General features: G+C 36.6%; 3 protein-coding genes across 3 annotated transcripts; 1 reads left to right on the top strand and 2 right to left on the bottom strand.

Annotated features, from left to right (window-relative positions):
- Positions 1 to 943: 943 nt before the first annotated feature.
- Positions 944 to 8,939, bottom strand: LOC106083956 (uncharacterized). Its single transcript, XM_013247288.2, has 5 exons — positions 8,533 to 8,939; positions 8,331 to 8,465; positions 4,973 to 5,072; positions 1,360 to 1,585; positions 944 to 1,295 (listed from the first exon to the last, which is right to left on the bottom strand). Exons 1-5 carry the CDS (start codon positions 8,823 to 8,825, stop codon positions 1,048 to 1,050), a joined length of 1,002 nt encoding a protein of 333 aa, XP_013102742.2. The 5' UTR covers positions 8,826 to 8,939; the 3' UTR covers positions 944 to 1,047.
- A 3,760-nt stretch (positions 8,940 to 12,699) lies between these two features.
- On the top strand, positions 12,700 to 15,662 carry LOC106083954 (uncharacterized). The gene is made up of 4 exons (XM_013247287.2): positions 12,700 to 13,122; positions 13,544 to 13,681; positions 13,738 to 14,075; positions 15,214 to 15,662. The coding sequence occupies exons 1-4, from the start codon at positions 12,836 to 12,838 to the stop codon at positions 15,474 to 15,476; spliced, it is 1,026 nt and encodes a 341-aa protein (XP_013102741.2). The 5' UTR covers positions 12,700 to 12,835; the 3' UTR covers positions 15,477 to 15,662.
- A 650-nt stretch (positions 15,663 to 16,312) lies between these two features.
- Positions 16,313 to 23,261, bottom strand: LOC106083953 (isocitrate dehydrogenase [NAD] subunit beta, mitochondrial). Its single transcript, XM_013247286.2, has 8 exons — positions 23,228 to 23,261; positions 23,074 to 23,155; positions 22,802 to 22,855; positions 22,640 to 22,738; positions 22,466 to 22,582; positions 16,824 to 17,279; positions 16,630 to 16,755; positions 16,313 to 16,558 (listed from the first exon to the last, which is right to left on the bottom strand). The coding sequence occupies exons 2-8, from the start codon at positions 23,113 to 23,115 to the stop codon at positions 16,328 to 16,330; spliced, it is 1,125 nt and encodes a 374-aa protein (XP_013102740.1). The 5' UTR covers positions 23,116 to 23,155; positions 23,228 to 23,261; the 3' UTR covers positions 16,313 to 16,327.
- Positions 23,262 to 23,743: the final 482 nt, after the last annotated feature.

Here is a 23,743-nt window from a genome sequence, read left to right as displayed (position 1 = left end):
ATAGGAAGAAAAATATTTCTCACCAAAGGAAAAGTTTCCTTAAAAATTTGGAAAATTGTTCATCTTTAAATTAAGCTAAGCTAATCTTTGGCTCGAATCATTAGAATTGGGACAACAATTTTTCAGTGTAAAGATATCTATTAGATTTTGCACCGATACTTCTTATTGATGTGGGACGTGTGGGATTGCAAATGGTCATATCGGTCAGATTTGTATATAGCTTCCATGAGCCCTTGGAAATCCTCAATTTTTACGCTGTTTGGCGGAAATTTTGTATGTAAATTAATCTTGGCCATACAAGTTCATAAGGAGTTATAACTCTCATTTAATTGATCTCCTGATTTGATTTCTTGTGTCCCTAGAAAATTAAGTTTGGTATGTAAAGTACGTTTATACCCTCCAACACCCACACCAAATCCCGCCCGGATAGATTCATACATATAAACCAATGTGAATTCTTGAGCCCCGGAAACCGTTCCTCGGTATTGAGGTATTCAACACTTAGAACCCAATATTTGTAAACGATTGGGCTAACATTTAGAATGGGAACTAAGTTTAGACATTCTTATCCCAACATAAAATCCATAAATAAATACGGCCCCCATATAAAACGATCCTGGGATTAAGTTCTTGAGTCTCTTTGTATACACTTAAAAAACACCTTCCGCAATCCGAACTAATTGTCAAATTGTTGTTAGTCCGAAGTAGCAAACACTGCCAATAATCTAATTGTCATCCCTTCAAAAATAGCAAACTTTTTTACACTTCAATCGTTCTATATACCACGAGACAAGACTTTCAATCATTGGTTTCTTTAGGTATTTCGTTGGAATCAATTGACAAGAATCCGTAGTTTAGGTTAGGTTAGGTTGAAAAGAGGGTGCAGATATTAATCCTCCCCACGCCACTATGGACATACACCTAAGCCAGTAATCCGTAACTATTATAATTTTTGCACATTAAATATACTATTAATATTAAGATAAATAATCACAACTTTTAGTTACAACAAATTTTTAAAGTCTTGAGAATACACTCAACGCCAAATTATTTCTTTGGTTTGGCTAATTCTAGGGTACGTGGTTTCGCCTTTGCCTTGAGAGCTGCCGGTGAAATTGCAAAGGGATCTTCACGAATATGTGTATTTTCACATTCTTTGGGCTCAGCCAAATCCTTTGTCCGTTTGGAAGCCTTTGCCTTAAGGGCATTAGGAGAAATAGCGAATGGATTTTCAGATATCTCTGGTGACGTTTTTCGGGCCTTAGGTTGCGATAAATCAAGTGTACGCTTGGTTGCTGGGGAAATGTTATAATTAAAAAAAATAAAAGAAACCCACAAAGATACTATAAAAACACATACCTTTGTGTTTTAGAACTGTTTGAGGAATTTTTATGGGTAATTCCTGATATAACATAGACGTATCACGTATCAAAGGTTTAGCCAAGTTCATGAGACGTTCCGTAGCTTTATATCTTTTCAGTTCATGTGTCAATGTCCAATCTGGTTTCTCCAGTACATCTCGTTTAACTGGCCTGGATAAGTTTTTGTAGCGTTTCATACTCTGAAGAGGCATTCGTTTGTTTGGCTAATATATTAAAAGAAAGGTAATAATTAGTCAAATCTAGATAAAATCCACTTCTTTTGTAAAAAAAAAAAAAAACATCTTCTTTACATATGTAAACAATGAAAGTTAAGGTGAATTTCGCGCGATGTGAAGAAAAGTTCGGTGTGAAAATACGATCCTTTAATATTTCATCTTTAAGTTGGCTGGATTGATTAAGGCAAATGTCTGCACGCTTTTAATAGCTTCAAAATACTAAGGACTGAGAAAGATCCGAAATGCCTTGTGAAACCAGACAAACAGAGAAAGTTGGGAACCAAAACTTTGAGAAAGCCTGCAATTTTAACACATCTTTCTTGACACCGCCATAAACTAAACGAACGAGCCAAGTTTTGAAATAAAACGGAGATTATTACTGGCTAATAGATACTACTTAGGATTAAGTATATCTATAACTAGACTAGACACTGATACTACCCGTGTTGTTATATGACTCCCAAGCATGGTGAGGTTATGTTGAAATGAGGGCGCGGAGGGTACACCTATTCTGCATAAGTGCGCCGTAGTCCTATGTGACCTGTAATGATGCCGAAAGCCATGCTTATCTCTTTCCTGCTTAACAGACTTGTCTTCTCACGATCCGGATCCCTTATAAGGATTTCGTCGTCCTACCGGCCGTTTCGCTGTTCGTCAGTGCTACATTGCTCACGCCCTTAACTCGGACTGTGTCACCCCGAAAGGTTTCGCGTTCACCAAGATTAGTCCCCCTTTCGTTCCTCCTTATTCCCCTAAAGCGCGGCTCACTCCACACACGCTCACGAGAAAAAATGTTACTCACGCACTCGACTCACGTTCACCACATCCACGAGACGAAAATTACACTCACGCATGACTCTCGAAGAAATCACGACTTATGAGAAAATTTTTTTTAACTTTAGTGGGGATTTTTTCGTGAGTTGTGACTGTCTCGTGAGTCGTAATTAGTGTCGTAAGCATGATTTCACTCACTCACGCTCACGCTCTAAGAATTTTTACTCAATCACGGTCACGCACGATCAAGTGATTGGATATGGATCTCACTCACGAATCACGTGACTCACGCGTGACACGACAACTCACATGCACACCTCTAGTGCACAAAACTAAAATTTTCTTTAATTTAAAATTTGGGCCCATAATAGGCGCATTTATTCTCCGATTTCGCTGAAATTAGGACAGCTACATCCAAATCAAGAACGATCTTGACTATATGGCAGTTATATCCAAATAAAGACCAATCTTGACCATACTCGGTACGACACACACACAATCTCATTTTTATTTTGTGCACCTCTGTTGTAAACCTTTTAACAATTTCGCCGCGGTAAAAGGAACTTTCTTATATAGGCAAACCAAAAACTCTTTGATGGCAAAAGTGTTTTGATAGCCGCAAAAATTTTATTCGTTTACCGGGTCAATAATTATTCTATCCTACTAGTGAAAAAGGCTGAGGTTTTGATCTATAGATCAGTGAAAAGGTTTAAACCCTCTTTCTAAAAAGGGACTGAAAACATTTATTTTTCAAACTAATTCAAAATATAAAAAATGTAATAAATTGGAGCAGCTAAAGAACACTGAAAAAGAATTAGGGTGGCCCAAGTCGGACTTTTTTGGATCCATTCCGGAAAAAAATTAATTATATTGGGTTGCCCAAAAAGTAATTGCGGATTGACAAATTTTTTCACAGCTTGTGGCTCTGTAATTGCATTCTTTCTTCTGTCAGTTATCAGCTGTTACTTTTAGCTTGCTTTAGAAAAAAAGTGTAAAAAAAGTATATTTGATTAAAGTTCATTCTAAGTTTCATTAAAAATGCATTTACTTTCTTTTAAAAAATCCGCAATTACTTTTTGGGCAACCCAATAAAAGTTATTAGATTTGAGATTGTCTGTAGGACGATTTGCAAACAAAAGTTTAGAAATGGTTGTGAGATTTCCTTATTATTTTTTTACTATGTTTACGACGTTTTCGACGCATGTATTATGCATCGGAAATGTATGTCATAAATGTCAGAGTTTTGTACAGCCCATCTCTGACTTTAGATTGATCTTTAAGATCTAAATCTATTTTTATGAATTAATCAACCAAAATTAAAATTTTTTTTCAAAAACTTAAATATTTGGGAAGAAATATGTCGCACTTTTTTGTTATAAAACCTTGGTATAAAAATACTTATTATTTGAAGGGGAACTTCACATTTACATTTATTATTATTCTTATTTGTAGTGTTCTTTAAACGATTAGTAAATAATTTCATTATAGATTTTATATCAGATTTTTGCTTTTAGTCCATCGGAGCAACACTGTGCGACGTCGTCTTCCCGTTACCACCATACCACCTCACGAATTCCGTGATCACCCGAATCTCCGCCTGCAGGACGGTATTATGGTCAGGCATTCATAAACAAATATCAGTCTCTGGGTCCTCAATCTGGACCCCCAGGCCCAGTCTGTCCTTAGTTTGGTCCATCCAAGACAGTGCCTGTCAGCTTGTTGCTTTGCACTTGACTTCAAGTGTCGTCTCAGATATTCCGTACGAAACCTCTTTCAATCCATGCAGGTTTCCAATCGTCGCCTCGCTTATAACACGATGGCTCTCTCTCCTATCCTCTTTCCATTATCCAATCACCCAACATAACCGCAGTTGCTGCTTCATACTCTATCTCTATGTGTATGGGCCGGACAAATTCTCTGAACCTGTTGTAAAATCCTTATATTGCACTTTTTCTCCACCGCCTCAGTAGTACCCATACCGAGGCAGTACTTGGCGTGTTTAAAAGAAAGATTCTTCGTAATGTTTGTAGGTAAATCTGCGTTGTTGAAGAATATTGACATCGTATGAACCACGAGTTGAATCGATTATGTTGTGTCATATTATCAGAATGAAGAAGCGCCAAGGAAAAAGAGGTTTGTTTATGAATCTAATGGTTAAGTAGTTTAATTTTTTTTTTTTTTTTTTTTTTTATTTATTTTCATTACAACTGAGTTACACTCATCTAGTAATTTTAAGATAGCGTATAGATAAATAATACAAACTAGAGAATTTAGCCTAGTTCGAATTCGAAAGTAGTTTAATTGACTTTTAAACTATTGAACCTTTTGAAATTAAGAAATTATATTATAACATAGGCCATAGTTTACATACTAATAAACATTGAAATTTGATTAAATAATGTTTAACCTCGAAAAGCATAACTCATAAAACCCTATGTTCCAGAATTTCGCGGAACTAAAATTATTATCTTCCCTATACTTTCTAAGCGTTATATTTACGTTTGGAATTTTGAAATCATCATATCATAGATTTCTTCATTTAAGTGAATTCTTAAACCGGAACATGGGGAAATTAGTAATTGAATAGAAATTGGAACTTACTATCTTTGGTTGCGGCTTAGCAACTTTGGGCTTGGCCAATTTTCTTAATTTTTTCAAATGTTTGGTCCACTCTGCTCGATCCCACTTTTTGATAGGTTGCCTATTGAAAAAGAAAATACCCCATTAATTCGATGATCTTAGTAAACGTGTGGCAAGGTATAGAATATATATCCTTCCCTTGTGTGTATAAAAAAATATCTTAATTAACACTAAAACTTCTGACCCTCGATTCCCTTGCCAAATCTTGATAAAATTTCATATGTTCATTATTTATAGTATTTATTAACAAAAAAATGGATTTTAGTGACTTTGACATATAATCTCGCCTGTTATCAAATGTTGAAGGCTTATCCCCATAATTTTTTATAAAGAAAACATCAAATGCGACATGTCATTAAAATAGTTTCAAGACATCACACTCCTAAGAATTTTTGGACTTTTTTTGTTTGCCGAATTTTGACAAGCCAATTTTCCTCCAAAAAGTGACCTTACACAAGGGGTATTTTTTATTCCCTCCACCATAGGATGGGGGCATACTGATTTCGTCATTCTGGTTGTAACCCCTCCAAATATGCGTCTGAGACCCCATGAAGTATATATATTCATGATCGTTATTTTAAGTCGATCTAGCCATGTCCGTCCGTCCGCCCGTCTGTCTGTTGAAAGCACGCTTACTTTCGAAGGAGTAAAGCTAGCCGCTTGAAATTTTCCACAAATAATTTTTATTAGTGTAGGTCGGTTGGGATTGTAAATGAGCCAAATTGGTCCATGTTTTGATATAGCTGCCATATAAACCGATCTTGGGTCTTGACTTCTTGAACCTCTAAAGGGCGCAATTCCCTTTCGATTTGTCTGAAATTATGCAAGTGGTATTTTGGTATCACTTCTAACAACTGTGCTAAGTATGATTCAAATCGGTTTATAATCTGGTATAGCTGCCATTATAAACCGATATTGGATCTTGACTTCTTGAGCCGCTGGAGGGCGCAATTCTCATCCGATTTGGTAGAAATTTTGTACAACGGCTTCTCTCATGACCTTCAACATACGTGTCTAATATGGTATGAATCGATCAATAGCTTGATGCAGCTCCCATATAAACATATCTCTCGATTTTGCTTCTTCTACAATTTTCAGCATTCATTTATGGTCCGAATCGGACTATAACTTGATATAGCTCCAATAGCATAACAGTTCTTGTTCAATGTTCTTTGTTTGCCTAAAAAGAGAGACCGCGCATAGAACTCGACAAATGCGATCCATGCAGGAGGGTATATAAGATTTGGCCCGGCCGAACTTAGCACGCTCTTACTTGTTTAAAGTTCAAGACACAATTCATATCTTATTAATGATCAAAAATGCATGTTAATGGCATAACAGTTTCTTTAGCATCGATCTAATTATAACAACTTCCCCAATGCATTTAGTCCATAAAGTTTCTGCCTCGCTACTATTTCTTTAATAATTCGGAAAACAATGTTTTCCGTTTCATTTTTGGAAAAACCCCCTCCTTGTTCCAAAGGAGTGATTATGGACCCAAACATTAACTTCAAATTCGTGTTTCAGGAGTTTTACATATGTATGTGAACCATGTTGCATCGAAATCTAGGCTGAGCCATTTTGAATAGGCTGAGCAACTTTTATATTTGAATATTTTCAATTAAATTTTTAATTGATCCAATTAAAACTTTAATTGGAAATTTTGAAAATTTCAATCATTATTTTAATTGGATCAATTATCATTATATTATCATTTTTTAAATTGATCAATTAAAAATTAATTGGAAATTTCAAAAATTTTCATTCATTTTTTTAATTGAATATTTTATTGAATGAAAAATTATTCAATCAAAAAATTAATTAATTCAATTAAAATTCGTGATTGAAACAGATTTTTATTTTTTTTTTTTTCTGTGTAGGTTTATTTGACAGTTCTATAAAGAAAATTTGTCAAATAAGCCTACTTAAAGATAATTTAAGTTAACATAAGGCGAGTTCAGGAAGACCTTAAATGTTATGGTTAGAGAAGGACACTCCATTTTGGTCACAGTGTTCCAAACTCCACAAATGATGGCAGTTAAGTTAATGTTATATGTGTACGAATGTAGCAATAAAAAAAAGAAATCCCTATACTATTCAAAATATTCTGTCTAGGGCCGGTTGTGTACCACTTCAAAAGTTTGTACTTTCAAAAGCAAACAAAGAATTATTTGGAACTGGCCACACAGCACGTTGGTTTGTACTGCGTTTAGTAAAGGATCAAAATAGAACATTTTTAAGTGGGATTGTCAACTAAAAGATGGGAAAACTAATGAGGCATGAAAGAAAAAGATACTATTTCATAGTTAAACCATAATTTTTTTCATTGTTAAACCATTGGTATACTAGTTTTTATCGTCGAAAAAATGGATAAACATATTTATCTAACCATAATCTAACTTATTCAGTAATAATTTGGAACCAAGTGTGGAAAAAGTAGCATATTTTAAGCAAATTCTATTTTCAACAAACCGTTGATCTTAAAAATACGGCTTACTCAAAAATCATAATAAAGTGATTGCTAAGAGCTTTTTATATCCGTGAAAGCAAATGGCATGAATCCAATAGATAAAATCGGAGAATTACTCGAAAAATTTATCCAAAAACACAATATTTTATCTAAAGAAGTGAAGAGTAAAGCTATACAGGGGAAATCGACACCAAAATTCTGGTTCAAAACTCTAATCGACGATTGGGAACAATTGCCGTATCTAATAGAGGGTCCACAAAATACAAAAGTCTAACAAAACTTGTTTAGTTTTCAAAAAATAACTATGTTCCTCTTAACGTACGTAAACTTTTTTGGTATGAAATTCCTATAATTTTTAAGTTGTTCACTATATTTTTACCTTCTCATGAATTTAACGTCGTGGAATCTGGTTACTTATGTAATGGTCGATATTTAATTGAAGTCCAGTGCCAAAAATATTAAATATCTATGTATTATTGCTGGAAATACAGCCACTAAATTTGCAAGACACATGTGTGTATGAGAGCTATTTCTAAATCTAAACCAATTTCAATATACATCGTCTCTAGGCCAAAAGAAACTCCTATGCAAAGTTTAAAGGCGAATCAATAAAAATTGCGATATATCTTTGTACAAAAACTATTGTGTATAGATACATATACAGACATGGCCCTATCGATCTTAACAATGGGTCCTAATGAGCGTTACAACCAAATTCACTAAGTTATAATTATCTGTGCCACATGATTGGTGTAAGGTGAAAAATTGATTGTAAGGAGCTCAAATGTATTTGAAAGATTGAAAATTATTGTACCCTGCGTTGAACTAGTCAACTATATTATAACTTACATCTCTTCCGGCGGTTGTACATTGGCCAAGCGGCTATACAATGACAATAAACTTTTGCGTATTAAACGATTCAAATTTATAATTCGATTCGGTGGAAATAGCTTCTTGATCTCGTCTTTGAATACCAATAGTTTTCTATTAATAACCAAGAATTGATATTAAATTTAGGAGTGAACCTCTTGCAGACAGACGTCTTGCAAACCTTGCTTTAGGATATGCCAATTGTTCAGTTCTTGTATTTTCCTTTTGATCCAAATGTATAACCTCGATGGGCTTTTTGAATTTACACGGACAAATGGGCACAAAACGTGGTGTCTTCTTGATGTTTTTAGTTTTGGCCAAATTTAAGATGCGCTGGTTTTTTACAAAACTATGTCTATGCAAATTTTGTAAACGCTGCAAATCTGCATATAATTCAGGTAAGAAACATTGTAACTCTTCTGGTAATCGCTGGAAAATGTTACAGCAACCCGCACTGCTTTCTTTAAGCCACATATTTCTAAAATTTTTAACCAATAGTTTTTCGTAACGAAGATTTTTGTCGATTTCAAACAATTTATTTACTTAAAATTTAACAATCGTTCAGTTTCTTTGGAATTTTTTAAACAAATGAAAATGTCTGAATTTTGCGGACAAGGCAACTTCAATTTGGTAAAATAAACGCAGGTATACACTGCGAAAAATCACGGAAATAATATCAATTAAGCTTTTTAAAAAGGTGATTGAAAAATATTTTCAATAAAAAGTGCATATTCAATTAAAATATGATTGAAATTTTTTTTTAAATTTCCAACTAATTTTTTAATTGATCCAATTAAAAAATGATTGAAAATTTCTATAAAAATTTTACTTGACCCAATCAAATTTCCGAAATATCGACTTAATTTTTGGATTAGATCAATTAAAAATTTGATTGAGAATATTGAAAAAATACAAATGTTATATTAAAATTTTTGCGAAAAGCGCGGTATATACGGCTCACCCTCGATTCCGATTCCACATGGTTCACATATGTAAAACTCCTGGAATACGACTTATTCTTCTTATTAGACTTATGTTTGGGTCCGGAATCTTAATGATATTGATCAAAGGCTTATAATTACGGAATTTATGGTGAAGGAATCCTTGAGGAGCTTCAAACCATTTAAGTCACCCGGACCTGATGGAATATTTCTGACGTTACTAGAGAAAGAGACAAACTATCTGGCGCCCCACCTGCCTAGGACTTGCATATACTCCGAAAGCCTGGCAGGTGGCATTTATACCCAAGCCCAGCAAAGCAAGTTATGCGACACCAAAGGCCTACAGACCTATAAGCCTTACGTCCTTTCTACTCAAAACCATGGGACGTATTGTGGACACCATGATAAAGAGTAGGACATCCAGTGAACTTCTCAAATACAAACAGGATACCTATGTCAAGGGAAGGTCGGTGGAGACTGCCCTGCACGAGGTTGTGCATAAAATAGAAGAATCCTTCGATGCCAAAGCGTACACCCTGGCAGTATGCATTGACATCGAGGGGGCTTTTAACAATGTGCTGACCGACAAACTGATCCAATCCTTACACCAGTACCGGGTGGACCCGGTCCTTAGGGACTGAATAAACCATATGCTAAGGAACAGGTGGTTAAATTGCGGGTCCAATGACATAAATAAAAGGGAGAAAGTGACACAGGGCACGCCACAGGGGGGCATTTTATCGCCGACCCATTTTATCCACCCATTGAGACTTAAGGCTATGGAAGAATCGATTGAGGATGGGAGCTGCTCATAACATCGCGGTATAATAGAGGCGACGATAGGAAACCTGGAAAGAAGGGAAGAGGTTTCCGATCGGATATCTGAGATGAACCTTGACGTCGAGTGCGAGGCACTGTTGCCAATCTTGGATTGACGGAACCCTAGTATTGCCATCTGGAAGATCATGTTACACGGATGGATCAAAGCTAGGGGACAGAGTGGAACTGGGGGTCTAAATTTATAACCCAGGGACTGAGATCTTTTTTAGGCTGACTGAACATAATACGGTCCTGCAGGTGGAGATGAGTGAAGTGGTGTGGTGCTAACGCGAGGACGTCGAGTGTGAACATCCTTTCAGTAAAAGTGTCATAAGGACAATAACTACCAGGACGGTAAGGTCACGAATAGTCCTGCAATTTAAGAAGGAGATTAACGGCTTCTCTGAGGGTGGCAAAATCCGCATCGTTTGGGTGGCGGGCCATAGCGGAGTAGGGGGGAATGAAAGGGCGAATGATTTGGCGGAGAAGACCAGAGGACTGCCGTCAATAAACTTGGTTAACCCGAAGCCTTTCGGGTCGACGCAGTTGAAACCCCGAATAACATGTTCTATATATCATGAATAAGTTATTGTTAGGAAAATAAAGCTTTATATTTGTCACAAATTCCTGCAAGAATTTATCGCAAAAAACATGTATTTTTATCGCAAAAACATGCACTTTTATCGTAAACAAAGCCAAACGCTTTCAGAAAAGAAGTTTACTGAACCAAAATTTTCTTTATGACAAACCAAATTGTTGTTTTGCGTGTAGCGCAAAAAACTTTCACACATGCACAGCACAGATTTCCTGAGCTTGCAAGCTGAGCGCTCACACTCTATGCCAAATGGAAGAGACACAAGAGATAAATAAAGTAAAGTAAATCAGTTTTGGGCGTAAACAAAAAATTTTTGGCTTAAAAAAATTTTTATATATACGCGTAAGAGAGCCATCCTAAAGCCATCCCTTAAGGTTTTGCTATAAACGAAGTAAATTCATGACTAACGTCCAACCGTTTTGTTTGTAAGTTTTATTTTTCCGTGTAGAAGCCATGTAAAAACTTCTCCCCAAAGAGGTGTCGCCCAGCAGCACCCTGTTCGGACTCGGCTATAAAAAGTAGGTCCCTAATTATTGAGCTTAAAACTTGACATCGGACAACACTTATTGATATCTGAGAAGTTTACCCCCTGTTCATTAGTGGAATGTTCGTAGGCAATTTTGCAATTTAGCGGGTGATATATGGGCAGATCCCAGAAACGGTTTATCGACCACCAAATTGTCAAATAAATCCAAATGAATTTTTTGGTTGGAGTAAATATTGAACTTTGTAAATCTATTAAAAATTGGTCTTTGATGATATTTAATATAGAAACCATATCCAATATCCAATCCAACGCTGGACTTAGGTTAGGTTAGGTTGAAAAAAGGGTGCAGATATTAATCCGTCCCATGCCACTGCGGACATACACCTAACCCAGTAATCGACTTGTAGTGCGCTCTAAAAACTATAAAGTAAACTGTAAAAAGAAATTTTTAATTTAGGAATTCCGTGCTATTTACAAAATCCTAAATTGTTTTCAATGCCACTCCCCTGAGTTGGTTCATGTCTGGTATTGTGTCCGGGCAATGACAAAAGAAATGCTCCAACGTCTCATCATGTCCCGGCACCCAAACGGTGCGGATTTTCCCATCCTCAGAGTAGGCGTTAATCTCCTTCTTACAATGCAAGACTGTTCGTGACCTCACCGTTTTGGTTGTTATTGCCCTTATGGCAATTTTACTGTCCGTAAAGATGTTCACACTCGACGTCGTCGCGTTAGCACCACACCAATTCACGCATTCCGTGATCGCCCGGATCTCCGCCTGCAGTCTAAAACATATCTCAGTCCCTGGATTCTCAATGTAGACCCCAGGCCAACTCTGTCCTCTAGCTTTGATCCATCCGTGTATTGATCTTCCAGATGGCAGTATTAGAGTTCCGTCTATCCAAGACTGTGCCGATAGCAGCAGTGCCTCGCACTCGACTTCAAGGTTCATCTCAGCTATACGATCGGAAACCTCTTCCCTGCCTTCCAGGTTTCCTATCGTCGCCTCAATTATATGGCGATAGTATGAGTTGCTCCCATCCTTAATGCATTCTTCCATCGCCTTAAGTCTCTTAGCCGCAGTGGCTACCTCACTATTAATCTGTATGTCAATGGGTCGTATATTTAGAATAGTGGGCGTGGTCCTCATTGCTCCTCCTGTGCCAAGACAATATGTTCTCTGAACCTGTGGTATGATCCTTATCTTTAACTTTTTCTCCATAGCAGTCCACCAAACTACTGAGGCGTATGTAAGTATTGGTCTAAACACTTATGTAGAGCCAGTGGACTATCCTCGGATTCAGGCCCCTTTCGAGCCCGTCTACATAGTGCCCAACATCTTTGAGCTTTCTCAGTACGCTCCTGGAAGTGACACTTCCGATTCAGTTTCCTGTCCAAGATCACACCTAAGTGTTTGACCTTGCCAGATATCGAAATCGTCTAACGGTGGACTTAGTACTAGGATTTATTTGAAATTTCTAAAAAGAAACAATGACATATTCGTATAAAAACATTTCAAAAAGTCTAGTTTTTAGCTTCCGGTTTAGTTTTTCTCAAATTTAAGCTTTGTTACAAATTTAAATAATTTAAACAAAATTTGATAACACCATAAACAGCGTTTCTTACCGTTCAAATTGCGAATATGAGGTATTTTAATCAAAGATGTTGCACTGAACCATTTTCTCTGCCATACACCAGCAGAATGTACAGCGACATCCTACAAAGCTACAATAAATTGTGGGAACGTTATGATAAATCGATTACGAAACGTGAAAAAATTTGGAAATTGGCTGTACCGAAACATATGAAATCAAAGTATCGAAGGAAAATCAAGTATGCTGAAAGGACCACTTGTCAAGTTGAAATTATCAACAAAACCGATAAAACAGAACATACCCGAACTGAACAATTGGCATTTCCAAAACTGAGGTACATGTCCGAGGAATTGAAACAAATTGATAAGTGATTTGGGTTATTAGAAAGTGTATTAGATAATATTTTCGAGTGCATCCGGTGGAGGAAGCATTTAGTACAGAATATAATGCTTGAAAAAATCCGTTGCATGTACATACGGGAGGAGAAAGCTTAACGGGTGACATATATCAATGATTGTGGTTCCCATCACCATAGAATGGGAACTTTGTGAATAGGATTAAACAGTTTCGTTGAGAATGGGATCCTAAACAACCTCCGAAACGTCCACTAAGTGTGTTTGATCTGTGTCTGATCTGCCTGTGTGTCTGGCAAATACTTTTCTCGAATCAATAAAAACCTTTCATTCCAATGATACTCATTCTCATGGTCAGCAAATATCACTTAATTGATTATTTGACCCCCACTTTCGTTTCAGACAACTTTACGACCTAAAGAAAAATCCCTCCTTCAAATCATTCGATAGCACCCGAAAGAGCGGCGTTAATCGATTAATTCGCAAGAACCTACTTTCTTTGTACAGCCGCTTACAAAATGTAACACCGGAGAAAAAAACGTAAGCTTTCTTTTAATATGCAGACAACGTCCTTATAAATCGCCACATCCTTTCAGACAAAAAACGATTACATGGGGCTCGCAAAAAAATGCAAACTTGCTGAAACGTTTAAAATCATTAGCCGAACCCAAAAAATTAGTTTCTCTTTGCGAAGAAGAATTTTCTTTTAAACCTCAAGGCAGGGAGGTGGGACCAAATTTGAGGCGTATTAGAAAATTAAGCAAACCTCGGATACGCAAGTCGAAAGAACCCCATGCATGGATATTGACAGCAGCTTTGAAATATTTTAAGCCCACCGAAAGGTTGCTTAAAATGGCCCAACCCAGAAAGTATGAAACATCATTTGAAGAAGCAAAACCCTTCCTTGTTCCACCGATTGCTTTGAGTTATAAAGGTTTGTGACAATAATAATAAATTTTCTCATGAAGAGTAAAGAATAGGGGAAACTGCCCCGTTGAATATTTCACAAATGTCGCCAGCAATACTGAGGTGCTGGTGGTACAGGGTATTATAGATTTGTGCATTTGTTTGCAACGCTAAATAGGAGAAGAGCTAGACCCATCGATAAGTATATAGGCTTAGAATGACTTCCTGATTCGATTTAGCTACGTCCGTCTGTCCATGTATTCTTGTAATCAAGGTACAGGTCGCATTTGTTGTCCGATTTACACAAAATTTTCCATGACTTTTTTGGTCCAAGGACTAACGCTATTGATTTTGAAAAAATGGGTCCAGATTTGGATATAGCTCCGATGTGCCCTTTCCATATATATCTTTCATCCGATATGCCCTTTTAAAGCTGTAGGAGCCGCAATTTTGGTGCGATCTCTACCAAATTTGGCATGAAATGTTTTGTGTGACGTCCCAATATGTGTGCATCAAATTTCATCATAATCGTATCAGTTTCATATATAGCTCCCATATATAACTTTCGTCCGATTTGAACTATTAAGTCTGTAGTAGCCACAATTTTGGTCCCATCCTTACAAAATTTGGCATGGAGCGTTTTATTCAACGTCCTCATTTGTGTGCAAAATTTCATAAAAATCGGTCCCGATTTAGATATAGCTCCCTTATATATTTTTCATCCGATATGGCCTTTTAAGGCTGTAGAAGCCACAATTTTGTTCCGATCTTTATCAAATTTGCCAAGGGCCGTTTTATTCAGCATCCTCATATGTGTGCAAAGTTTCATACAAATCGATCCCTTATATATTTATTATCCGATATGGCCTTTTAAGGCTGTAGAAGCCACAATTTTGGTCCAATCTCTACAAAATTTTTCATGAGATGGTTTAATTGACGTGTGCAAAATTTCATCAAAATCGATTTAGATAAAACTCCCATATATATCTTTTATGCGTTTCGACTTTTAAGGCTGTAGAAGCCACAATTTTCGTACCATCGTAAGAAAATCGTAGAAAGTTCTATTCGATATTTCAATAGATTTGCAAAATTAAAGTCTGACTAAATTTGGATATAAATGCTATCTAGTAAAAGTATTACGTATACTCGTTTTCTTTGGATTTCAGCGACTTCGCGCATAAAAACTTTGGCTGAACCGGCCAAGAGCAAAATGAACATTGAACAACGCAAAGAAAACCCGTTTCAGACTAGTGCATGCGCTTTGAAAGCTGTTGCCTCCAAACGTGTACAGGAGTTAGCAACACCTAAAGAATATTCTGATATGAGCAATCGTGGCGATCCTTATCGTGTATCGAGAAGGGCCTTGCAGGCAAAAGCAACACCCCGTCTAATCGAATTGGCGGAACCAAGAAGAAAAAAAGAAAAATAATTGTCAACACTGGAAGGAAGGTCATTACAGCATCCATGGTATCTATTATTTAAATTCATTTAAAAGGAAAACTATAATTGTATTTTCCTTTTGAGAGCATTTATATAATAACATCAATGGAGGCTTATTTTCAACAACCTAAAATCTGAACCCTTCAATAAAGACTTTTTTGTTTTTAAATTTCAATGGTATTATTGTATTTTTTTATAACATTGTTTCTTCTTTTAAACGGTTTATGCTTTTTTTTTGACTGAGTTCTTATATATATCGTAGTGTTTTCATACAATTTGAGACATTGTTTGATAACTTCTGTGGCATTGTGGTTAAAAAAAAAGAAGATTTAGAAATGGGAAACTTCTTTTGAATGCCTTCATTATTAAAACTATATGTTGTGTTTTTTCTCCAATGGGTAAAATCTTTGAAATCTACACAGTTTAACTTAAATGAAGTGTAACGGGAGTTGGGTTAATGGCAGGAAATATACACTACAACAGATTAAAATAAAAACAATACACTTGAATGGGTGAAGATAAATACACGTAATAAAATTGCATAATGGGGAGGGACAAGAACACAATTGACTAAAAAGATCCTAAAAGAGACTATCGAAAACTAGAATTTAAATAAAATAAAAATATTCGCCAGATTAATACTCAAAGGATTTTCGGATTAAATGTAGGTAAGCTTCGGTTTAAATAATTGAAAAACAATAAAAGGTGAGGGGTGGCGTGGCCAAAACGTGTTAAGTGGATGTAGACCACTCCAATGCGCCTATGCTTCCTGCACAACAGCTTTAAAGTAATATTTGGTTTACAAAGGAAAGCAAAATGGCCTCGTTTCTCTTGTGACTTTTAGTGAATGTTGGCAATGACGGCGCGTGTAAAGTCTTGAGTTGTAGATTGGCCACCCAAATCCTTGGTTCTGACTTTGCCATCCATAAGTACGCGGTGTAGAGCATTGTTGATTCTATCGCTGTAACTTGGTAAATTTATGTGACGCAACATTTTGGTGCCACACAAGAACATGGCGGTGGGATTGGCTACATTCTTGCCCACAGCTTCAGCGAAAGTGTGACGTGCACCCTGGAACATAAAAATCATTGTTTCATTAAAAAAAGAAAACACAGAAAATTGGGTATTTGAATTAGCCTTACAGGTTCAAAGACTACAGCTTCAGCAGAATATGAAGCACCAGCTACCACACCGGCACCACCCACCAAGCCTGAAGCCAAATTATCCACAATGTTACCATACAAATTGGGTGTAACCATAACATCAAACTGGATACAAGAATGCAAAAAATATTTATTTTTTTTTTTTGAAAACTGCAATGAAATGGAAATCTTACCTGATGGGGATGTGATACCATTTGCATAGTGGTATTGTCGACAATCATCTTTTCAAATTGTATACGTGGATATAGTTTGGCCATCTGTTCGCAGGACTTTAAGAACAAACCATCACCCAATTTCATAATATTGGCCTTGTGAACAGCAGTAACCTTCTTACGATTGTTCTTGGTAGCATAATCGAAGGCAAACTTGGCAATGCGCATTGATTTCTTGGCAGTGATAATCTTTAAGCATTCCACAATGCCGGGAACCGATTCGTGCTCCAAAGCAGAGTATTCACCTTCGGTCTGTTCACGAATAATAACAGTGTCAATGTTCTGGTGACGTGTTTTCACGCCAGGCAAACTGCGAACATGCACTACGTTAGCATACAAGTCCAGCTCATTACGCAGCTTCATGTTGAGAGTTTGGAGTTCACCACAAACGCTGTAGTCAGGTGTGGCTAAAATGCCCTGAAATATAAAAAAACAAATCAAAATCAAGATCAGCACAAAGAATGAGGATATGAATTTAACACTCAACACTTTTTTCTTATAAATGTTAACACGGTTAAGGCAGAATCTTTTATTCCCTTTCCCAATGGTCCAATGTTTTTTGACAATGGTTTTCCAACCAAAATGAAATGTTGGTATTAGAAACGCAAAATTTAGCGGTTTTATGGGCTGAACATTTAAACATAGAGCAAATTCAATCATATACTGGCATTGATATTAAAAGTCGAAACAAAATCTCATCTCAATCGCACAAATACAAATTGTTATCCAAAATTCGAATGGATCATATATAACTATTGAAAGTCGCAACTAAACTTCATCTACAAAATCCCCCGGCACGGTATAGCAGTGTGCACCACAAAATCTGGAACTCTAAAGTCCGATCTGTGTGGTGTTGTTTGCTGTCACGAGAAGTTTAGCTGCGAGCTACCGGGCGCGTCCACAGGTTGTGGATAGTGGAATGCTTCATATGGAGTAGCTGCAACGGCAGTCGTGGACAATCACCGATATCGAGCCGAGAGTCTCAGTGAGAGGTCAGATGGCACCGGCTCTTTGATAAATACTGAGTGCCTATTATGCGCAATATGACAACGCGAGTTAAGACGCCTTTAAATAACCAATGGCCACTCTGTTCCCGCGACGATCGTTCCTTTGGACCGGAATGAACTTTGTCACCTACAGGAGATTGACGAGGCAACATCTACAAAATTCCATCTAGAGGTATGCACGTGAGTTTTCGTGTCACGCGTGAATCATGAGTGAGATCCAAATCCAATCACGTGATTGTGCACGACCATGATTGAAATAAAATTCTTCGCACGTGAGCGTGAGTGAGTGGTCACGACTCACGAGAAAGTGATGACTCACAAGAAAATCATGACTCACAAGAAAATTACGGGTCTTCAGCCCATTAAAGCCGCATTTCTCATCCGAATTCATAGGAACAATGAGTTGCGGTACAACCCTCCACATACCGGCCAAATATTTTCGAAATCGGACCAATAAGATGTACTGGATCTTATTTGGATGTAGCTGCTTTAAAACCGATATCCCGATTAAAGGTCATGGGCTCAGAACAGCCTCGTTCATTACCCTATATAGCCATAATTTGGAACAGTGAGTAGTCTTGGTACCCTCGAATTCCTTACCGGAATCGGAGCAGGGGGAATGAAAAACAAGACGATTTAGCAGTGAAGGCCAGAGGACTGCCGTCAATAAACTTGGTTTAACCGAAGCTTTTCTGGTCGGCGCAGTCCCACTTAAAGGCGTGGTCGACGAACGCGCATTTAACAGGGTTGAACAGCAAAACGACGAAACCGGATCGGCAGAAGACGAGGCTATTGCTGAAAGGTAGTAATAAGGAGGTCAGTATAGCTTTCAATATCATACACACGTAGAACTACGAGCTCACTTATGCAAAATCGATGCGGCAAGTGATAGCATGTGGGGAAGATGATTCCGGCTCTCGCAGCTAACAGACATCGGTACTTAGGTGGGAACAAAATAACAGACATGAACCAACTTAGATGCATGGTATGGAAAACAATTAAGGATTTTGTAAGTAACACGCAATTTCTTACTTAGATTTCTTTTTTCGACGTTATATTTAGTATTAAGAATTCACAACAAGCCGTTTATTGACTTAGGTGTTTGTCCATAGTGGCGTGGGGCGAATTAATATCCAACCTAACTTAGACTAACCTCCCGAATCGGTCTAGATCAGACAATATTTGATTGCAGCTGTATGTAGACGAAAAAACTAGGGTTCCGAAATCTTGACGAAATTTGGATAAGGTGTATATCCCTAGCGGTGGGTATGCAAAGTTCGACACGGCCGATCAAAGTTAGTTTTTTTCTTGTTTTACTACTGTTATACCGTATAATTATATATATTATACTTCTGACCCCAATTTTATCACTAGAACAACAAAACCGTTCAAATTGATCCATTGACAAAATTTAAATACACTAACTTTTTATATTCTTTTGAACAAATTACACTGAACTACTCTTATGTTTGAAAAATAACATTTTTATACCCACCACCGTAGGAAGGGGTAGTCATTCCGTTTGTAACACCTTCTTGATCCTCTCGATGTTCTGAGTCGATCTAGCCATGACCGTCCTCCGCCTGTCGAAACCACGATAGCGGTCGAACGCGTAAAGCTAGCAGCTTGAAATTTTGCACAGATAATTAATATTGATGTAGGTCATTGAAGATTGCAAATGGGCCATACCGGTTCAGATTTAGATATATCTCCCATATAAACGATCTCCCGATTTGACTTCTTGAGCCTCTGGAAGCCGCAATTTTTATCCGATTTGGTAGAAATTTTGCATGTGGTGTTCAGTTATGACATCCAACAACTTTGTAAAGTACGTCTAAATCCGTCTATAACCTGATATTGCTGCCATATAAACCGATCTTACGATTTGACTTCTTGAGTCGTTACAAGCCGCAATTTTTGTCCGATTTAGCTGAAAATTTTCACGCGATGTTATGTTACAACTACCAACAACTGTGCAAAATACCCAAATTAATACATAACCTGATATAGCTCCCTTAAACCGGTCTCTTAATCATAATTGTTCGGTTCCTAGTAGCTTTAGTTTTTGCTGAATTTATTTTTTATAATTTTTTAACAGAATTTATGGTGGTGGGTTGCCAAGATTCGGCCCAGCCGAAATTAGCACGATTTCACTTGTTTTTTTTTTTTTAATTTAAGAATAAATTATAAGTCAAAATGAATAAACTTGGTTCTTTAAGAATTGCCGAGTGAATAATAGGAATGCCTTCTGTAAGAATAACCAACCGAATATTACATAAGATATAGAAAAAATACCAGTAAGATCGAACACAATCGCGCAATACATTCTCATCGCAATTATTATAATCATCATACTTGTACATAGCTTCACTTTGCTGGACAAAAAAATCGAAAGAGATATACAAAAACGCATGTTTCGAAATATTACCACATACAAACTGGCCAGAAATGTTCACACGTTCGGGCGAAGATAAAGGTAGATTTTTTAGCTATTATCTTTTTGGCAACACTGGTTCTAACAGCTCACGCGCGTTTAGTGTTTTGTCAAACATCTTCAGTTTGGTCTATAATTTAACCATGAATCGTCTAAAAGACTCTAATCGTCTAACGTGCTCTGTTAAGAATGTTGCTCGCGCGCTTACTCCATTGAGCGACGATTCTTATTTTTGGCTCAATGGGTGCGTAAAAAGCAGAATTGTCGATTTTGAAGTGAAAATCAGCCAGAAGCATTGCAAGAGCTACCAATGCATCCAGAAAAAGTCACAGTTTAATGCGGTTTATGGGCTGGTGGCATCATTGGACCGTACTTCAAAGATGATGCGAATCGTAACATAACTGTGAATAAAGGTGAGCGCTAACGTGAGATGATATCCAACTTTTTCTTGCACAAAGCCCAAACGGTTTCAACAAGACGGTGTCACATGCCACACAGCACGCGTAACAATGGACTTATTGAGAGGCGAGTTCGGTGTGCTTTTTATTTCACGTTCGGGACCGGTCAATTGGCCGCGATTTAACGTTTTTAGACATTTTTTTGTGGAGCTATGTTAAATCTCATGTCTATACAGATCGCTTCAATTGACGCTTTGGAAGACAACACTGAAGCATTTATTCGTGAGATACCAGTCGGTCAAAATTTGCATAAAATAATCATCAAATATTAAATTAAATGGACCGTACTATTGAGGCCACCGTAGCGCAGAGGTTAGCATGTCGCTGAACGCCTGGATTCGAATCCTGGCTAGAGCTTCAGAAAAAATTTTCAGTGGTGGTTTTCCCCTCCTAATGCTGGCAACATTTGTGAGGTACTATGCCATGTAAAACTTCTCTCCAAAGAGGTGTCGCATTGCGGCACGCTGTTCGGCTTAAACTTGAATCGGACTGCACTAATTGATATGTGAGAAATTTGCCCCTGTTACTAAGTGTAGTGTTCATGGGCAAAATTTGCATTACTATTGACTCAAATAAAGATTTCATTCATTTTACTAAATTTTATCTGCTTTTAAACTTTCCTATAACTCTTAAAAATCACCCCTTACTAATTAAATATTTATAATTTTATTGTTTGTTCAATTTTTTACGTGTTTTTGTTTCGTTGGACCCAAAGAAAGTCATCCAATTCAAATTTCTTAACAAATATACTCTTCTTTGTCGCATTTTTTTGTAGGTTTACTGAACAACACTTTTATTTCACAGCTTGAATGACATTGCACCTATATCTATTTGTCCCTCCTTAAAACTGTAAGCTATGCAAACCTCTTATCTCTCCCAATGAATTTGTAATAAATTTATATTAGTATTATAATTTATGATCTTAAAATGAACTAATATGAAATCTTATCAATAAACATATTTAAAGCAAACGTTATTTTCCAATGAAAGTGAAATCCCATACACTATCTAGAATTGGATTTGCAAAATATATTTTTAGTTTCGCACCCTACGGATATTATACAGAGGCAAATATTGAGCGAAATTTTGTAGAATAAATCTAGCTTCACTAGACTTTTCATAGTTGGACTAATCTTTATAATAAAAGCTATGTTTGCATTATAGACAATTTCAAAGTTTTATGATGTCCTTGTGAGGAATATATACACCTATATATTGAAAACCCTATTTGTCTCACATATTTTTATTCACAATATGCAAGAGCGAAATGGAACATTTTACCAGCCTTAGCAAGGAATTAGTTTTAGTAAATAGATTTTTAAGCATTGGTTGTATACTGTGAAGTGGGGAAATTACATATTTTGCGCCTTCACTTAAACGTTGACTAAATTTCCACAAAGATTAATTTTCTGTAAAAAGAAGTTTTAAAAACAGTTGTAAATAAAAAATTGCAGTTTTTCAACGCTTTACCAGCATTTATATTATTTAAATGGTGTCACTTTAGATTTAACCACATTGGCTATATTGTCTATATCACTTTAGAACGCAGTGGAAACCAATGCTCATCATATTTATTCTAAAGAAGCAATTCAAACAAAAAACGATTGCGTTTGAAAATCACACTTGTGTATATACCTATGCAGTATATGCCATATATATGTACTATGTAGATATCATATCAGTCAGAGATAGATAATATCATACCTTTATGCAAACTTTATTCTTTTGAATAGAAGCCACAACATCTTCCAGTTTAGCACTTAATACTGGATTGACTTCGGAAAGGAAGTATGATTCAAAATCAACAGGAACGTTAGCACCCTAAAACAAATTTCTAAATAAATTATTGCTCATCTTGTAGACACTAGAGGGACTAACCTTAAAAACTTCTTGTAAAGCGTAGACCAATTCTGGACCAACGCCATCACCGGGAATTAATGTGCAGGTAGTACGATTGCCACCATGAGTGCCAGGATCCTACAAGTCATGCTATATTATTGAACAAATTTTGTTATAACCATTTTGAATTTAACTACTTACGCTGTTGACAGCAGCTGTTGTTTGAATGGAACGAGCGGTAGTGGTCTGAAGACCCTGGAAATGGATATGGAAAAGGATTAACTAACATTCGTACTCCAAAGGATAATGACGGTTTATTTTGGAGGATTATAACCTCAAAGTTGCATTCCATGCAAATTCTTCATCTCATTGAGAAGTCACTCAATTTTCTTTGACTTTGGGGGCATCAAGTGTTTATGTAAGCATTTTACTGGTTGAGCCGCATACAAAAATCTATATATTTTTTCACATACCTGCACAAGGGTACGTCCAAGAGTTCTAGCTAACATAGCCATGTCAATGATTATTTTCAAATATTACAAATGCAGCAAACAACTGGAATTTATCAACAATTTGTTTAATTTCTACTTTTTTAAATTAAAAAAAGTTTGCAAAATCTGTCTTTACCTTCCCTTTCCTTCAGCAGCTGTGAACTGACGTTTCGATGATGTTGAGTTCATGAATACTTGGTTATAATTATTGTGAATTAACAATAACATTAAGAAAACACAAGGGGTAATGTCATTTAAGGCTCTATCACACTACATGTTCTTGTCTTATGACATGTCACTTCTTATGTATCATTGATATTTCATTATTTGTGTCAAAATTGCGAATTAAAGCTGAGTATTCTGTTCAGCTTTTCAAGCAGAATGCTGTCAAACTCCTTATAAAAATGAGTCGGCAAAACGTTGGCTAAAAATAGGCGGAAAAGTAGTACTCTGTTTATAGTGAAGAAAGTGGCAAAAAAAACTCAAAGTGGCAACACTTAAACCATTGCCGGCATCATTTTTGCATGTTTTGGTGGTTTAAATGGTTCGTTTTTCCTTATTTATTTACGAAAAACTAAACTAAATGGAGAAAGCAATAAGCGCAGATAAAAAAAAGTGTTTTAGTATGGAAACAAAAACATTTAAATGCTGT

Source organism: Stomoxys calcitrans, chromosome 2 (assembly GCF_963082655.1).
Source record: "Stomoxys calcitrans chromosome 2, idStoCalc2.1, whole genome shotgun sequence".
Classification (NCBI taxonomy): domain Eukaryota; kingdom Metazoa; phylum Arthropoda; class Insecta; order Diptera; family Muscidae; genus Stomoxys; species Stomoxys calcitrans.
Note: the sequence above shows the minus strand (reverse complement) of the source record. Positions and strands in the feature narration are given on the sequence as shown.

What these genes read in the sequence shown, in the direction of transcription:
- LOC106083953 (XM_013247286.2), bottom strand. Translation starts at nt 23,115, where the DNA reads ATGGCTATGTTAGCTAGAACTCTTGGACGTACCCTTGTGCAG. An exon ending in TGGTATCACATCCCCATCAG is followed by an intron (nt 16,756 to 16,823) that starts GTAAGATTTCCA and finishes TCTTGTATCCAG; the next exon opens with TTTGATGTTATGGTTACACC. An exon ending in AAGCTGTAGTCTTTGAACCT is followed by an intron (nt 16,559 to 16,629) that starts GTAAGGCTAATT and finishes TTTATGTTCCAG; the next exon opens with GGTGCACGTCACACTTTCGC.
- LOC106083956 (XM_013247288.2), bottom strand. Translation starts at nt 8,825, where the DNA reads ATGTGGCTTAAAGAAAGCAGTGCGGGTTGCTGTAACATTTTCCAGCGA. An exon ending in CTAAGCCGCAACCAAAGATA is followed by an intron (nt 1,586 to 4,972) that starts GTAAGTTCCAAT and finishes TTAATATATTAG; the next exon opens with CCAAACAAACGAATGCCTCT. An exon ending in AACAGTTCTAAAACACAAAG is followed by an intron (nt 1,296 to 1,359) that starts GTATGTGTTTTT and finishes ACATTTCCCCAG; the next exon opens with CAACCAAGCGTACACTTGAT.
- LOC106083954 (XM_013247287.2), top strand. Translation starts at nt 12,836, where the DNA reads ATGAGGTATTTTAATCAAAGATGTTGCACTGAACCATTTTCTCTGCCA. An exon ending in TTGGCATTTCCAAAACTGAG is followed by an intron (nt 13,123 to 13,543) that starts GTACATGTCCGA and finishes CTTTCGTTTCAG; the next exon opens with ACAACTTTACGACCTAAAGA. An exon ending in GATTGCTTTGAGTTATAAAG is followed by an intron (nt 14,076 to 15,213) that starts GTTTGTGACAAT and finishes TTTGGATTTCAG; the next exon opens with CGACTTCGCGCATAAAAACT.